Source organism: Periophthalmus magnuspinnatus, chromosome 5 (genome assembly GCF_009829125.3).
Source record: "Periophthalmus magnuspinnatus isolate fPerMag1 chromosome 5, fPerMag1.2.pri, whole genome shotgun sequence".
NCBI lineage: Eukaryota > Metazoa > Chordata > Actinopteri > Gobiiformes > Gobiidae > Periophthalmus > Periophthalmus magnuspinnatus.
Window position 1 is genome coordinate 14,532,117 of NC_047130.1, and position 18,132 is coordinate 14,550,248.

An 18,132-nucleotide genomic window follows, 5' to 3' on the forward strand; every position below is an offset into this window, starting at 1 on the left:
AATAAAAAATAAATAAAAATAAATAAATAAATAAATGTATTGTTTAAGAATATTGTAAATGTTGCTGACTCTTAATAGAATTTGCTGTAATTACATCTACTGATTATTAAATGAACTCACTCTCCTAGGGAAAACGCGGCACGCAGCTTTAACTGACACGTAACGCTAAGCCCCGCCCCGGACGAAATGCCGAGAATTTAGTATCCTACTCGAGCGGAGCCAAGCGTCGCTCAGGGCCCGCCTCTTTCACTAAACTCACACATTGATTGGCTGAGAGGCTGAAATACTGGGCTCCTATTCGCTGATGCTCTCGTCTGTCGGTGTGTACTTCCGTTGTTTATATGCGGCTGTAACAGGAGGAGAGGATGCTACTGTCTGAAAAACTGTAATTTTTTAAACAAATTCTTCAAAATGGACGAAGTAAAAGATAATTTGGCTTCCAAAGGAGTCGCGGAAAGGTTGACTCTAGGGATTATACGGATTCTCGGTGCGTGTTACGTTCATTTTAGCCCAGAAACCTACATTTGGAGGTTTAGCAGGGGTTACTTTCGCTGTAAGGAATGAATTATAATTTTGTTTTGTGCAGAAAACATGCCGGGCGTAGCTGATGTGCGCTTTGCAGAAAGAGAACCAGCGGAGAAGCGAAGTCTGCTGTCCTGGGAGCAAGTAAGATGTGCTATTGTTGTTCTGCACTCAAATATATGCACTGCCTGGCCAAAAAACGTCGCCACTTGGATTTAACTAAGCAAATAGGTACGAGCCTCCTCCAGTTGGTCAGGCCTAGGTTCAGCATCAGTCTGTGCTCTGAGAATAAGGTCAGCTGGCTACCTGAATATACTGAATGACCAGATTATTTCAACTATGGATTTTTTTTCTTTCCTGATGGCACGGGCATATTCCAAGATGACAATTCCAGGATTCATCGGGCTGAAATTGTGAAAGAGCATAAAACGTAATTTTCACACATGGATTGTCCACCACAGAGTCCAGACCTTAACCCCAATGAGAATCTTTGGGATGTGCTGGAGAAGGCTTTTTGCAGCGGTCAGACTCTACCATCATCAGTGCAAGATCTTGGTGAAAAATTAATGCAACACTGGATGGAAATCAATCTGGTGACGTTCCAGAAGCTTATCGACACAATGACACAGCGAATGTGTGCTGGTAATCCAGGAAATTCTCCAATGCGTTTTTAAACTCCATAAAACTGATTTCAGCTCTGGAAGTTCCAATTTTTACTGAATTAAAGGCAAAAGGTAGCTGTTCACTTGAAAACTACCGCTTTATGACATCACAATGTGGATGAGAGCATACTGAGCTTTGGAGATGTAGACAGACTAATAAAGGGTTGTGTTTTGTGAATGAAACAAAACATAACTCCGGGTATGTTTTTGAGGAGATAACATGGCTTAAAGCTCATCAGAGTCTATAGGACCTTTAAATGTCCTATATTACACAATTTTTGTGTAATATAGGACATTTAAAGGTTCTATTGTTTAATGCTTATTAAGATCTCCATTAGCATCAGTTGAACTAATTCCTAGTACTGATTCTTTTCCAGAAAAGGGCGTGTATTTTGCCTGAAGATCTGCGGGATTTCTACCTCACTACAGACGGATTCACACTGAACTGGAATGTCAAATTAGACAGTATGTTTATGTTTCTTACAGACTTCATAATGTACGAATTATTATTTCAGACTGACAGGTAGTGCATTTTGTCATACTTTGATTTATGTAAGTAAAATAATACATTTCTGAGCACACAAGCTATTGCAGCTGGAGAGGGTGCAACTGGACCTTCTCATCATGTGTTTCACTAAGGAAGGAAACAGTTTAAATAAGGCACAAAACAATAGCTGGAAAGGAACCTAATTGACATTTCTACCATGGAAATTCTGTTATAAAGACTTAAAACCATTAGTATTTTGATCAGGTTCAAAATGTATGGAAGCTGACTTTATATTTGAACATTCTGATGACATACCAGCATTAAAAAAAACTGTTTAAACGTGACCTCTCTGTGTCTCCAGATATGAGTTAAACATGTTCAGATCAAATATAACACTCGTAATGCTGAATTATTCTTAATAACAAAAACATTGGACAAGATGTCCAAGAATGAGCCTCACATGCATCGCATGTGACAGATGCCATCCCGTGGGTCAGGAGGGAGTTTAAGTGTTTCTTTCTCTGTTGTTTCAGATGAGAGCGTTCCTCTGGGCTGTATGAAGCTGAACAGTGTCTCTCGCCTGTCTCCTCTGATGCCACCTGTGTCTCTGTTCTCACTCCCCAACGCGCCCTCCCTCTGTGACCTGGACTGGGACGAGAAGGAACCGGGTCTGTGTCAGATGCCCTACCACTGTTCAAATCCATGTATGTCAGATGCCTTCCCATTCTCTCATGTAACATGTTTTTCTCCAGGCTCAGCTTGGTCTCCAGCTCCTCCGCATTTTGATTCTCGCAGTCGGATTTTTGAGCTGGATTCTTGTGGAGGAAACGGAAAAGTCTGTTTGGTCTACAAGAACTGCACTCCAGGTAAAATCCTGTGCCAGTGCCCAAATGGTGGATCATTATTAAAATAATGCAACTGGACAGGTCAAAATTCTTAGGTGGAGTGTGGTGTAACTGTCAGATTACTGTCAGATGTGTTCACCTGGTTTATGGTTAGTATCTCTGTAATTTCTGGGCCTAACCACATGAAACAAAAACTGTCACAAAGTTCAACACCTTCTCTTTTAGTTTAAATAAACAAAAGTAAAAGGATTTGACCTCAGTTGAGAAGTCGAGAAGGTTGGCAGTTCAATCCCCACACACTGCAAATGATTTGTCCTTGGGCAAGACACTTCACCTGCTTGTTTATGGATCCAGGATGCTAAAATGTTACATGCAGAACGGCAGCTATCTCAGTGTCAGTTTGGCCCAGGGGAGCTGGGTTAATCCTAGTTTAGACCTGGGTTGGTCCTGGTTTTAGACCTGGTTTTGACCTGGTTTTGACCTGGGTTAGTACCGATTTGGAACTAATTTAGTAAAGATTTAAAACTTCTTTAGACCTGGTATTGGCTGCTCTAATACTTGTACTGATTTGGTCCTGGTTTGAGCCCAGTCTAATTCTGATGTAGTCTTGGGTTTGGTCCTGGTTTAGTCTTGATCTAGTCCAGATTTAGTCCGAGGTGTGGTTCAGAGCAGTGGTGTTTTTGTCATATCTTGCAGGTGTAGTGGCTCAGAGCAGTGAAGTCTGGTTCTTGGACCGGTCTCTGGGCTGGCACTTCCTCACCTCCTCATTCACCTCCTACTACAGACTGATGATCACTCACCTGGGCCTTCCTGAGTGGCATTACAACTTTACCCCCTATGGACCCTCCCCCCAGGCCAAGGTACCACCCAATCTACGCCTGGTTCAGACCTGGTTTAGATCTGCTTTAGACCTGGTTTATACCTGCTTTAGTTCTGATTTAGACCTAGGTTGGTCCTGGTTTGGACCTGGTTTACTCCTAGTCTAGTCCTGATATAGAATATAGACCTAGTTTAGTCCTAGTTCAGACCTGGTTTAGACCTGGATTAGTTATGTTTTAGACCTGGTTGAGACTTTGTAGACTTAGTTTAGTCCTGGTTGTGTCCTGGTTTAGTCCTGATTTGGATCTGGTTTAGTCCTGGTTTGGACTTTGCATATAGTTGGTTTGGAGGAGGTTTAGTCCTTGAAAAATCCTGGTTCTGACCTGCTTTAGTTCTGATTTAGTCCCATCAGACCTGGTTTAATCCTGGTTTACTCCTAGTCTAGCCCTGGTTTGGACCTGGTTTAGTCTTGGTTCAAACCTGGTCTGTATTAGTCACGTTTTAGAACTGGTTGGGATTTGATATAGTCCTGGTTGTATCCTGGTTTTGACCTAATTTAGTCCTGATTTAGTTCTGGTTTACACTAGCATTAGATCTGGTTTAGTCCCTGGTTAGTCCTGGTTGGTTTAGCCATTGTTTCGACTTGGTTAATCCTTGTTTGGAATTGGTTCAGGTTGTGGTTTAGTCCTGGTTTAGTCCCGGTTTAGACCTTGCCTAGGTTCCAGTCCACATAAGGTATAGTTGTTAGACAAAATCAAGACTGTATCAAGACTATATCGGGACTGACTTGGGACTAACTTGGGACTGAACCGGGACTCTTTTGTGTCTCCAGCAGTGGGCATCATTGTATCAGCCCCTGACCTTCGCTGATCCCCAGGACCCGATCTCCGACCCCCCGCTGAACCACTTGGACCCGAGTCGAGCCTTCAAAGCCAAGACCAAGACTCCCCCAAAGAAGAAACCCTCAGGCCAGGGAGGGGGAGGGGCAGGGAGGGCTGGAGCAGGGAGGGGAGGGGGAGTGAGGAGGTGAGAGAGGAGGGGGGAGTCTGGTGTAGATCTGGTTTAGACCCAGTTAAATGCTGGTTTAGTCATGGTTTAGACCCAGTGTAGACCTGGATTAGTCCTGGATTAGTCCTGGATTAGTCCTGGATTAGTCCTGGATTAGTCCTGGATTAGTCCTGGATTAGTCCTGGATTAGTCCTGGATTAGACCTGGGTTGGACCTAGTTTATACTGGGTTTAGACTTGTGTTAGACCTGGTTTAGTCCTAATTTAGATCTGGTATAATCTTGGTTTAGACCTGGGTTAGACTCAGCGTTCATTCAAAAGTATTCTGACTCCATATAAATGTATTATCAATGTTGTTTTTGGCTAATGCTTCTCTATGAGCTACAGGCTTTTGCACTGCTGCCTAAAACATAAGGGATCTCCATAGTAACAAATCATTTTTTGCACTTTTGTCTTGGTAATTCATGTTGTAATTTTTGTTCAAATGATGTAATAAAATAATGTATATTTATTAATAAGTTCTGATTGTTATGCACACAAACATCAGTAGAGGGCACTATGATTCCAACTGCTGGAACACTAGGGGGTGAGTTTAAATCAAGCTAAAAACAATAGCTGCTGTAATTGAAGGTAACTGAACTAAATAAGTCTAGTCAAGGTGAATGAACTTTTAAAATCCAGTGAAGCACCACCTGATGATGTCACAAGGTGTAACAGAGTTGTGAGCTGTGGAGGATTACTGAAACATGTGGATGTTTGATTTTCTAACTTTATTTGACTACTGGTGTGACTTTGGGCTGTAAAAAGATTGAACTGAAACAAATGAGACAAAACTCAATTCGGCATTAGAACAGTATTTTATCTCTTGTGCTAAACTAAAAATGATACATGAATACATCTTTTTCTTTTTTTATTGACAAAATCTTAAATCTTCTGCTGCTAAAAACTACTAAAAAAGCTGCCACTATTTCTACAAATACATTTCTGTCCATAGACTAGTTCTGTCAGACCTCATGTCATGAAAATAAAAGAGGTTATTTCTGTTAAGTTGGTCCAACAATAACACTGTTATAAGTTCACCAATGTGACACTTCCTAAAACACAGTAGGTGCAAAAATACTGCTACATAAAATATTTGTGTACAGGACTTTACAATCTAAATCTGTTGTATGATAATAGGATGGTATTACAATATTATTTGTGTATATCCCGAATTGTGAAAACAAACGTGAGAACTGTGTGGGTTCAGGGAATGTGCGTCAGATATTGACGCAGACCTGTGTTTGAAAGGCCAAAACACAGGCTGGACTTTAGACCATAGACTGTGTATGCTTTAGTTTACATAGATGTGGAAAACGCAGAGGACTTTACTTGGACTTCAGACACGCATAAAATGGCATAAGTGCTTTAACTGACCTTTATCTGATTTCAAAGCCTCACCCACTCAGTTCTCTCTGGCACTGTGGTATTGCACCATGACATAAAAACTACTGTCTGTGTTGTTTCCTTTTAGTTCCCACATTTCTGTAACAAAAGCACAAAGAGTAACACTTTGTCTCATTGGATGAGTAAAGGTGCACTAGTCGGTGTTTTCTGTATTGGTTCATACCCAGCAAAATGCTAATGCTACACTGCAATAACTAGGAGACAGAAAACAGAGAGTACTGCGGAAAACATCTCCTCTTCTGTCTACTGTTTTCAGACACATGTATTTGAAAATAAATACAGATGTTGGTGCATAGACCCTCTCTTTGACCATACTACATACTTCTTTGGTCATATTGATACTTTGCAGCTGTCATCAATGTTCCCTGGGGGTGTGAAGCTAACTGCAAGCACTGCTTTATCTGAGGCTTGATAGAATTTTGAGCTTTAAAGAAAATCTGACCAGAAAGAGCTGGTTTAGTCGGAACTCCAACAGGTGAGCTGATTTGTGCTGTTAAACAAGTCCCTCTCAAATAACATTACAGCCACAAGCTTGGATTGACCACAAGTTCCTCAAAATGTGCTCTTTAAATCCATTTGGGATTTTTTTTATTTGTTTTTCTTTTGTGTAGACTCTGCACACCTGAGTGGGTGAGAGTTGTGTCGGAGGAGAGGCACTTGACTGTTTTAAGTTTTAATGAGACTCCTGCACACTATCTCACTCTTGGTCCACTTTTATTAACACGTTTTGGTACCTCTGACCTTTCTCAGTTTTTTTTTTTTTTTACTTTTTTGACAATGTTGGCTAATGTGTGCATTGTGTCACCATAGTAATGGCTCAACATTCCACCACAGAGATGCATGTAGTACACCCCCAGCATGATGTCACTGCAAAGTATCAATACACTTTATGTCATACATACTCATAGACTGTAGGGTCATACTACACAGTTACTGTGTTTCTCCAGTGGTTCTGTCTCTCTGTGTGGTTCCTCCGATTCTCCAGCAGAGGGCGCACTGAGCAGGGGGTGGTGCAGCTGAACCAGGAGTTTGTAGAGTCCTGTCCCCACAACTGCCCCAACACAGGGCGCGACCAATGGCACCCACCACCACCAGTTACCAGCTCTAGAGGGGGGTAGAGAGAGAGAAAGAAAGAGAGGGTAAAGAGGGGGGTAGAGAGAGGTAGGGGTAAAGAGGGGGTAGAGAGAGGGGTTGAGAGAGACGCAGAGGTAGAGAGAGAGGGGAGATAGAGACAGGGGGGTTTGTGGGGTAGGGAAACAGTCATGGTTTCGATGTTAAACAATTTGTTTTGAGCATCCATATTTTTCTACATATGTTTTCAATATCTTGGCTTAACCAAGCACAACTTATGGCACAGTGGCAGAGTGGTTAGCACCTTTGCCTCACAACCAGAAGGTTTTCTCTAAGTGAACAGCTCCACTTTACCCTGTAAACCAACTACATGAAAACAAAGGAGAAGGAGGAGCAGGAGGAGGAGGAAAGAGGAGAAGGGAGAGGAGGTTTTGAGCTTGTCATGGTGAAACAGGAGAGCGGTGAATGATTGACAGTTGTTTTGAAGCAGACCTGTGTTTTGTTCTGAAAAACATGTTTGTGACCAGAGTGGTCCAGGGTTAGTCCTCACCACAGACTGTATAAAGAAATGGAGTGTGATGCCACCACAGAGTTTGGCTCCCAATGAAGCTCATCAAGCAGATATAGTGGTTAATCTGGAGCCCTATTCCATATTTGGAATTCTGACCACAAGTGTCATAGAAAAGAAAGAGCCAATCAGTAGCCAGGGTGTTGAAGATAATGCCCGTTCCTGCCCCCACCTCTGGTTTGACAGAATTGATTGGTCTGTTATTAATGTTCATATCTTGACTTTATACAAATCCCAGGGTCATGTAGAGCAGGTTAAAACCAACATTTAAGGGTCTAACAGTAGCAGTTACAGAGAGATGGCCCATGGATTTTCAAGAGAAAGTGAATTGGAACCAGAGACGAAGGAGCCAGAGGTGCGCCTGTACTCATTTCCTGTTTGGAAAACGACAGCTAGCAGGTCAACTATGTCCAGAGACATATACAGTTTATGGAGTAATCTCACCTGAAGACCTCGGGGCCCCAGCCTGCGATGGCAGTGAACACACGGGGCCCGATGTCTCTTGTGGGGTTGATGGCATAGCCGCTGTTGCTCCCCACGGACATCCCAATGAGCAGCACTAGGAGCCCCACAGCCACAGGCTCGCCCCCTGCAGGACACGGCTGGTTCCTGCGGTCAGAGAGAGCTGACAGGCAGAGGAGGAGCATGGCCGTGCCGAATACCTGCAAGTACAGAGGGTGTAAGTAATACTACTAATACTACTACCACTACTGCTGTTATTAGGGTTACTAGTAATGCTGTTATTACAACCACTGTCAGTATCTGAGAGGCTGAGCAAGAGCTTGTGTAAAATCTGCAAAACCTCAGCTACTGCTGTGTAGAGAGAGCTTGATTCAGTCAAGAACTTTATTTTCAGACAACCACTGTAACCCAGCCCAAGACGACGCCTGTGCCCCAGTCCAAGACAACACCCGTGCCTGTGCCCTGGCCTGAGACGATGCCCTTGTCTGTGACTGGGCCGAGACGGCACCTTTTCCCCGACCCAAGACGATGCCTGTGCCTTCTTCCCCCGCAGTAACTGTGGATGGCCTCTGGGGGTGCAAAACACACCAGAAGTGAACCAGGACTAAACCAGGACTAAACCAGGACTAAACCAGGACTGAACTAGGGCAAAATCAGGACGACATCAGAACTAAACCATCCAACACATATCTTAACTCAGCATACAATTCCTGCATGTAGACACACTGTTAACTGCATTCATACACCACAGTAACTGGAGGAGAGGCAGTGAAGTGCTTTGCCCAAAGGTACAATAGCAGCATGCACTGATCAGAAGGGATTAAACCACCCTGCTTCTGGTTAAAGGGTAAATTCTCTGCCACTGAACTATTGCTTCAACTAGTACTGCTACTGCAACACCTGCAGGAGCCCAAAGATCTAATAGGTCCAACAAATTCTACAGCCGGAAGTAATAGTACTATAGTGGTAGTAGTGCCCTGGTTTGATCCCATTTTAGTCCAGAGTAGGAGTGTTAGCAGTATTAGCAGTAATAGCAGTAGTAGAAGTAGTAGTAGTAGTAGTGATATTGATATAACCTGGTCAATAAAGCCTCCGCTCAGGGACAGATAAGGGGCTGGATATGTAGAGAAGATCCCGGCCGTGGCCACTGGGCCCGACACTGTCAGGTTCCCCCCGCAGTAGCTGTGGATGGACTCTGGGGGTGCAAAACACACCAGGAGTGAACCAGGAGTGAACCAGGACTGAACTGGGTCTAAATCAGGACTAAACCAGGTCTTATGGTCTGACCGTAGTAAACAGCGTAGACAGTTGCTGCAGCGAGGAACGAGCCAATGAACTGCGCTGTGACGTAAAGTGGAAGGAGCCTCCACCGGAGAGTCCCAAAGACGCAAGAAGAAAAGGAGACCGCCGCGTTCATGTGGGCTCCTGAAAGGACAAATACAAATACTTTTACCCTTTTGGGGTATTTAGAATGACTACATATGACATACAGACTATTCATACACTTAGATCAAAATGTACCTTAACCTTCATTGTATTGTCAAAAGTATTGAAAATTGGAGACTAATCAATACTAAAACTAGTGTCAAAACTACATACTCATTTGGGCAGGTATCGATTCGAAAATCACAAACAGGATAAAATAGGACCTTTCCTGAACTGAAAATAAGACCATAAGTATTGTTATTTAGTATTAAAAATGACAATATTGTCTAAAAATGAGCTTTTGAAATGACCATGTGGGTATCAGAACTTAAGTATGAGTCCATTCTTTACAGAATGTTTTGAGCACGCAAACCTCAAATGCAGGACAAAAGAGGATTACTCAAACATGACTCTAAATACAAGTTTGAGTGAGCTCATGATGGAACACTGTTACAACCTGGATACAAGCTTGTAACAGAACACACAGGAGACGAAGACTGCTGTGTTCATACAGTCTCCTCAAAGTATATAGCCCCATTCACACAGCCTGCAGCCTGACCCTGCAATTTTCCTGCATTTTGCTCAGCCTGGGTCAGGGATTCTGATATCCCTGCGTTTTTGTTGTCCAGCAATTTCTCGGGTCAAGACCTTGTAAAATTACCAGGACCATGCTGTCTGGAACACCATCACTTTAATTTTTAACGTTTATGTTCTACGGCTCATGTATTCCACAGGCATCGTCGGAAAGTAACTGAATACATTCTGAACATTAATTTGAGTATCTGTATTGTGGTACAGTTACCTTTTCATTTGGTGGTATTCAGAATACAGTTACTTTTATCAAATCAGAGGAATACATTTCAGTATTTGATCACACAATTAAGCCTAAAAACTGCACTGAATTAATGAGAAAAGTATTACACGCAGTTCTTGTGGTGAGGCAGGTGAGATTTTTCTTGCTCAATGAGAGATTAGTGAAATGCAGAACAAACAGTGAAACAAACAGAAATACAGCTTTACACTATGAATACTATTATATGGAGTATTTCAATTAAAGTTCAGAATACAGTGCTGTGATTGGACCCTGTAACAGAATACATTACAAAATACATTTTAGCACAGGTTTGCATTAGCACAGCATTCTGTCACTAAATACATTTCAGTATTCTTCCCAACATGGTGCACGGGTCCCAGGTTATATGTGAATGTTGCAAACACGGCAATGTTCTGGGATAAATTTGTCAATACTTTTAGAGAAACTATGTGTATATAACAAATACTTTCATTACTACTACTATTTCAGCACGTCACCTGAGACTCCTCCCCCCACATACAAGCCCTTACCTGAGACTCCACCACCGACGTGCACTCCCAGAGCAACGGCGAGGCCAAAGCTCAGGTTTATACTGATGTATTGTCCGAACTCTCCTTTACCTGTGACCACCTGGGCCACGGAGCACAGCCCGAAAACCTGTAAATAAACAAATAAACAACAGGTAAACAAGTAAACAATAACACCTGTGACAAACTGATGAATAAAAGATTATGTTTTATAGACCTCGGAGTACACCATCTATGGCCAACTGTCGCTGTTGTACTGACTGTTATACTGTACCGACTGTTATACTGTACCGACTGTTACATTGTACCCACTGTTACACTGTACCCACTGTTATACTGTACCGACTGTTATACTGTACCGACTGTTACACTGTACCCACTGTTATATTGTACCGACTGTTATACTGTACTGACTGTTATACTGTACCGACTGTTATACTGTACTGACTGTTATACTGTACCGACTGTTATACTGTACTGACTGTTATACTGTACCGATTGTTATACTGTACTGACTATTATACTGTACCGATTGTTATACTGTACCGACTGTTATTCTGTACCGATTGTTATACTGTACTGACTGTTATACTGTACCGATTGTTATACTGTACCGACTGTTACACTGTACCCACTGTTATATTGTACCGACTGTTATACTGTACTGACTGTTATACTGTACTGACTGTTATACTGTACCGACTGTTATACTGTACTGACTGTTATACTGTACCGATTGTTATACTGTACTGACTATTATACTGTACCGATTGTTATACTGTACCGACTGTTATTCTGTACCGATTGTTATACTGTACTGACTGTTATACTGTACCGATTGTTATACTGTACCGACTGTTATACTGTACCCATTGTTATACTGTATTGACTGTTATACTGTACTGACTGTTATACTGTACCGACTGTTATACTGTACTGACTGTTATACTGTACTGACTGTCGTCATTCAGGACCGAATCAGGACTGAACCCAGAATAACCTAAATCAGGACCAAAACATGGGACTGAACATGGGACTACACTAGGACTAAAGAAGGACTAAAATAGGACCAAAACAGGGCTATCCTCATAATAAAACTGTACTAATCCAGGGCTACACCAGGACTGAACCAGGACTAAATCAAGTCTAAACCAGGACTAAACCAGTGATTCCTGTTAATGTCTGACTTAAAGATGAAACATCAGGATGAAGCTGAAAACAAGATTTAAAAGTCTGTCTTCACTTTGGTTTGAGACACGTGTGAGGAAATGTTGATCAAAGTCAAACATCAAAGTTCACATCAAACAGTGGGAGGTGACCAGGTTCAAAAGTAAACATACTGTAAGGAGGTTGTCAAAAGTATCAAAAATCAGATACTAAAGCTGATAACGAAACTAGAGACTCATTGTTCACAGATATCGATGCTAAAAAGGTCCCATTGACAGGACAGAAATGAGCCTTTCCTGAATATCTTTAGAATGATCTTGAGCTGTATCAGAACAAGTATAAAACACATAGACTAGTACACACCCATGGACCACTATGAACCTACTGGACCACTGAGGGATAGGGATACATAGATAAAAGGCCACATGGTAATGGAGCAGGCTGTGAAAGAGTTTAAAGGCATTGCGGAGGCTAACCAGCTACATGCTAACCATCATCGAGTTTGAAATTTTAGTATTGTGACAACACTAAACAGCAAATAAAGTTTAGAGTGTGTATTTTATACTATGATTTCATGACAGTTGAGAGCAGGTATTTGTACTTTCTACTCCACTAGACTTGCAGTGCAGTATAGTAAAAGTAAAGTACATTTGTAGTTTGAAGCCTGCTGAAATGGCCCAGCGATTATTCTATTGTCATCTCCTGAAGTCTGCGCCTTCAGCAAACAGAACTGCAGAAATAAAACTAACAAGACATATTATGCAATCAACAAAAATCAACACAAAAAATGTATCAATATGCTTTAAAGGAACTGCATGTGAGATTTTCATTAAAAGGGGCATATTAATCTTCTAATTAATTCATTTTCCAATCTCTGTTATAATGTTGTTTCCACATCACGGACATATGTGGAGTTGTGTTTTGTTTCATTCACACATGTTTAAGACACAAACCCTGAATATTTAGTTCTTCTCTCAACAGAAAAAACTCAGTTCCACCTTGTACTCCAAGTGCTCCACTGTGTTTTTAAACTCTGCTGTTAACTTAAAAAAACGACTCCTTCATCACATCACAAGGTGGGACAGAGCATTTTGAGCTTTGGAGATGTAGACAGACTAATAATAAAGTGTTACTCAAACATGTGAAAAAAAAATGAAACAAAACTCCAGGTCTGTTTTAGGGGGGGTAACAGCATTAGAACATGACTTAAAGCTCACAAGAGTGAGTTTTTCATAATGTAGAACCTTTAAATCAGTGTCCCCTGATACAAGGTAAGCATGTTCAAATATAAATTGTACTGTTAACAACTGTAATACTGGTTTATTCTTAATGACAAAAACATTGGGCATGATGTTACATTTAGTTATGTTGTCATTTGGTGTTTTGGTTCAAGATGATTATCCAATCAGAAAGCAGAATGAGCCTCACACGTGTCTCTCATTTAGGTTGCTATTTTCAAAGCTGAAATCCACTTGGTTTAAACCTAAAAGTCCTCTCTCTGATCTGAATGGTCACTACGTAAACCCCAGCACCTGCAGCCAATCATGAATCAGTGCTAGTGCAGCCTCTGCAGCTCAGTGAGTGAAATCTGGAGGTTCTTTCACATGAAGCCTGTCAATATACTGACAATGAGACACACTGTATGTGTCTCTATGTGCAGGTTAAGGCTCTGGACACACACAGAGTCAGTTGGAATTGTAGAATTTATTTATTTTTTTAATGGTAAGAGGTAGAATACATACAGTTCATTGAAATACTTCTCAAAGTCAAGTACTTTTACTTTTTTATTCTTTATTACATTTCCAAACAGATATGTGAGTACTTTTACTTAAGTAGATTTTCTAATGTGATACTTAGACTTTAAGAATTTTTGTCTCCTGTATCTATACTTCTATTTTACAAATGCAGTACTTCTTGTGATTGTCCCGTGTTTTTCGTGTTTTCTGCGGAGCTGTTTCTTTGCGCAGCCGTGACCCTGAGGAGATGATAACAAAACCACACAGCCTGAACTCCCAAACACTGATTGTAAAGCAAGACAGTGGCTGCCCTCTAACCACAGGGTCAGGGGTTCAAACCAGATTCTGACTAAAGAAGGACTAAAGCAGGACCAGAACAGAACTATAAACTAAACCAGGACTAAACCAGGAATGAATCTAGACTAAAGCAGGACAAAACAGGATTAAACCAGAACTAAACCAGGACCAAAACAAGACTAAACTAGGACTACAACCTCAATTTAACCAGAACTATAACAGGACTAAGCAAGGACTAAAGCAGAACTAATCCAAGACTAAACCAGGTCTAAACCAAGACTAAAACAGGACTAAAACAGCACTAAAACAGGACTGAACCAGGACTATAACCGGACAAAACCTGTTCCTGTTCCTGTGCTCTCGCATGCTTCCTGGGGCTCCTGTGTTTTGTCAGCTGACCTCCCCATGTGACCTCTGACCCTTACCCCACTTCCACTTCCCATTTCTCCCCCTGGATGGACCAATCAGACGCAGCAGCTCTGTCACGTGACCCAAGCCCCGCTTCAGTCACATGGTCCAGAGCCATCACCACATGGAGTTTAACCCTGATAACATGTCTCATATTGCAGTACAAATAAATGCTACATGTCTGATAGTGCAGTACTAATACCAAATACTACATGTACTGGAAACATTGGGTACTTATATTCAGACAGAAGTATTTTTACTAACTCAATACTTTCCACACTGTACTGTAGTTTTAAGATTTTTAAGAACAAAACTGAACAAACCTGGACTAAAACAGGACTAAACCAGGACTAAACCAGGACTATAACAGGACTGTAACTGGGACTAAACCAGATCTATAACAGGATTAAACTAGGACCAAAACAAATCCCTATGTGTCAGATGCCCTCCCTGTGTGTCAGATGCCCTACCATCATGACGTAGGTCGAGAGGGTCTCGGCGAGTCCAAGTCTCAGTATCTGGTTCTGGATGCGGACTCTGGTCTTTAGGGTCTTCCTCTGGTCCGAAGACCCGAGCTCCATGGACTGAACCATCTCTCTCCTCTCTTCTCTTTACTCTCACTTCTCCTTCTGTCGCTCTGTCCCTCTCTCCTGTCCCTTCTTCTTCCTCTCTCCTTTCTCCCTCTGTCTCTCCCTCCTCTTTCTTGCTTAACCCTCTCTCTCTCTTCTCTCCCTCTCCTGTCTCTCTTATTCTCCTCTACTTTTACTTTTTATTGTCCTTTTTTTTGCACCAGAACGACAAAATCATACATAAAACTACTCTCTCAAAATCCTCTCTCCTCTCATCTCTCTGCAGTAGTAGCAGTAGTAGTAATAGGAGTTGTAGTAGTTGTAGTAGTAGCAGTAGTAGTAGCAGTATTATTATTAGTAGTAGTAGTGGTAGTAGTGTCCTTCTTGTCCTCTTTTAGTCCTAAATAAACTCCTTCTCTTTGGTTTCTCGTGGACTCGTCTCTGAGTGATTCTGTTCAGACTCTAGTGAGATAGACCCTCCCCCTGCACCATAACTCCTCCCTCTCCTCCTCTCTCTCGCTCTCTGGTTGTTTCCAAGGATCCTCGTTTCTGAACCACATTGAAGATCCACGTCATCATAGTTCTGCCATGTAGTGTTCCAGTTACCCAAAAACCCTCACATTCTGAGCTGGATGTAACCCTCAGGGGGACCCGAGAAAAATCTGACATGGGGCCTTTGCCACTTCAGTGAGTGCATGTGTATGTATTGCAGTTGGTGTGAAGGTGTGATAACATTTATGAATTCTCTCTGAAATGAATACTTTCAGCATAACAGTTTGATTTAGGCCTACTCATTATAAATATAATAGGCTCGCTTTATAATAATGTCACTAGGACCTATTCAATGAAAACTTCCAATTTAGTTTCACTTCATGATCACGTTTTTTTGTGTTTGTGTAAATAAAATAAATAAATGTGTGGCTAATGGAGCTCTACAGTGACCGCCCACCCCCGATTCTGGCACTTTTTTTTTTTTTTCCCCTTTAAACATTGCGAAAAAAAAAATATCTTAAAAGTTCAAAAGCTCAGGGCTAATCAGCTCTGACCACCTAGTCACGGCATAGGCTAATGTGGCCTATTACACAAACCCATTTAACCAATCAGAAAGTGAGAATTATGCAGAGATGCAAACCAGTTCCCCGTTTTGTCTTAACTACATGTAGATTGACAGATAGACATGAACAATAAAACTACTAGAACTCGGGAGCTTAATAGATCCACGCTCAGGAGGCAGCACCCCTCGCAGCTGCAGGGCCCTATGCAACTTGTGTAGTCTGTGTATAGGTCTGCTCACGTCTTCCACACTTAACTCCTCCGGTTGGCTCATTTACCAAGGCTCGTTCTGAATTGTTCATATAGAAGGTCCTAGCTCCTAACTCCTATAGGTAAAGGAGAAAAAGTAGTAGAGAACATCACTCTCACACAACAACCAGACCAGTGCAAGGGCAAAGTAGCCAGCAAACTAGTAGAGTTGCAAAGCCACCACATGTCAGCTATGGCAAAGTCTTGTCTCCTCAGAGGACGTGTATGAATCAGGTATGTTTTACACCAGTACCTGCACACACAGAGGGATAATTCAGGGGAGCCACAGGGTGGATATCACTAACTACGGTGACAGTAAACACAGGTTTGTAGTGAGATATCCAACAAAAGTGGATTGGTAGGTGTGGGCTCTCTGTATACACTCTAATTGTATTGTGGGCAATTTGGAGACGTGAGGTGGGTTTATATTTGCAGACATATATGGCCAATGAAAATGGCTGCAGAGACCACTGTGTATAGGGTTTCCATTAACATTAGGCATGGCATAAAGAGATGACGACATATAAGCAAGACATGCAGTAGGTGACATGGGGCTAGGAGACAGGTTAGTACAATGACTGCCCACTTTCCATGCAGTAGGTTCAGTACCCCCAGTAGTTTTATGGAGCACTGACCGACTGCTTTACATGTTTCCCAGGAACAATTAACAGAGGCTAGGTCAGATATGGGCAAACTATGGCCCCGGGGCCACACACAGTCCTTTGGGCTCATTAATATGGCCCGCCCAAAGTGACCAAAGTATATTAAAATAAGTAAGGGTAAGTAAGGGTAAGGTTCAAAGTTCAAAGTTTTTCTGCTGTGTTTATTCCATCCATCCATCCATTTTCTTCCGCTTATCCGGGGCCGGGTCGCGGGGGCAGCAGTCTAAGCAGGGACTCCCAGACTTCCCTCACCCCGGACACGTCCTCCAGCTCCTCCGGTGGGACCCCAAGGCGTTCCCAGGCCAGCCGAGAGACATAGTCCCTCCAGCATGTCCTGGGTCTTCCCCGGGGCCTCCTCCCGGTGGGACATGCCCAGAACACCTCCCTAGGGAGGCGTCCAGGAGGCATCCTGAGCAGATGCCCGAGCCACCTCAACTGGTTCCTCTCAACGTGTAGGAGCAGCGGCTCTACTCCGAGCTCTTCCCGTGTGACCAAGATCCTCACCCTATCCCTAAGGGTGCGCCCGGCCACTCTGCGGAGGAAGCCCATTTCAGCCGCTTGTATCCGCGACCTTGTCCTTTCGGTCATTACCCAGAGCTCATGACCATAGGTGAGGGTAGGAACGTAGATTGACCGGTAAATCGAGAGCTTCGCCTTCCGGCTCAGCTCCTTCTTCACCACAATGGACCGATACAGCGACCGCATCACTGCAGACGCTGCACCGATCCGCCTGTCAATCTCACGCTCCATCCTTCCCTCACTCGTGAACAAGACCCCGAGATACTTGAACTCCTCCACTTGGGGCAGAGACTCACCACCCACCCGGAGAGAGCAAACCACCTTTTTCCGGTCGAGAACCATGGCCTCGGATTTGGAGGAGCTGATTCTCATCCCAGCTGCTTCACACTCGGCTGCAAACCGCCCCAGTGCCTGTTGCAGGTCCTGGCTCGAAGAAGCCATCAGGACAACATCATCTGCAAACAGCAGAGATGAAATCCTGTGGTTCCCAAACCAGACCCCCTCCGGCCCCTGGCTGCACCTAGAAATTCTGTCCATAAATATAATGAACAGAACCGGTGACAAAGGGCAGCCCTGGCGGAGTCCAACATGCACCGGGAACAGGTCTGACTTACTGCCGGCAATGCGAACACAGCTCCTGCGCCGGTCATACAGGGACCGGACAGCCCTTAGCAAAGAGCCCTGGACCCCATACTCCCAGAGCACCCCCCAAAGGACACCACAAGGGACACGGTCGAATGCCTTCTCCAGATCCACAAAACACACGGTTGGGCATATTCCCATGAGCCCTCGAGGACCCGATGGAGAGTATAGAGCT

General features: G+C 43.0%; 2 protein-coding genes across 2 annotated transcripts; one reads left to right on the forward strand and one right to left on the reverse strand.

The window, feature by feature from the left end:
• The first annotated feature begins 329 nt into the window (after nt 1-329).
• On the forward strand, nt 330-4,811 carry tpgs2 (tubulin polyglutamylase complex subunit 2). Its single transcript, XM_033966492.2, has 7 exons — nt 330-487; nt 587-666; nt 1,562-1,649; nt 2,205-2,339; nt 2,424-2,537; nt 3,213-3,376; nt 4,168-4,811. Exons 1-7 carry the CDS (start codon nt 412-414, stop codon nt 4,363-4,365), a joined length of 855 nt encoding a protein of 284 aa, XP_033822383.2. The 5' UTR covers nt 330-411; the 3' UTR covers nt 4,366-4,811.
• A 353-nt stretch (nt 4,812-5,164) lies between these two features.
• On the reverse strand, nt 5,165-15,277 carry aqp7 (aquaporin 7). Its single transcript, XM_033966999.2, has 6 exons — nt 14,734-15,277; nt 10,659-10,785; nt 9,177-9,314; nt 8,966-9,084; nt 7,872-8,089; nt 5,165-6,892 (listed from the first exon to the last, which is right to left on the reverse strand). The coding sequence occupies exons 1-6, from the start codon at nt 14,854-14,856 to the stop codon at nt 6,706-6,708; spliced, it is 912 nt and encodes a 303-aa protein (XP_033822890.1). The 5' UTR covers nt 14,857-15,277; the 3' UTR covers nt 5,165-6,705.
• Between the last annotated feature and the right edge of the window lie 2,855 nt (nt 15,278-18,132).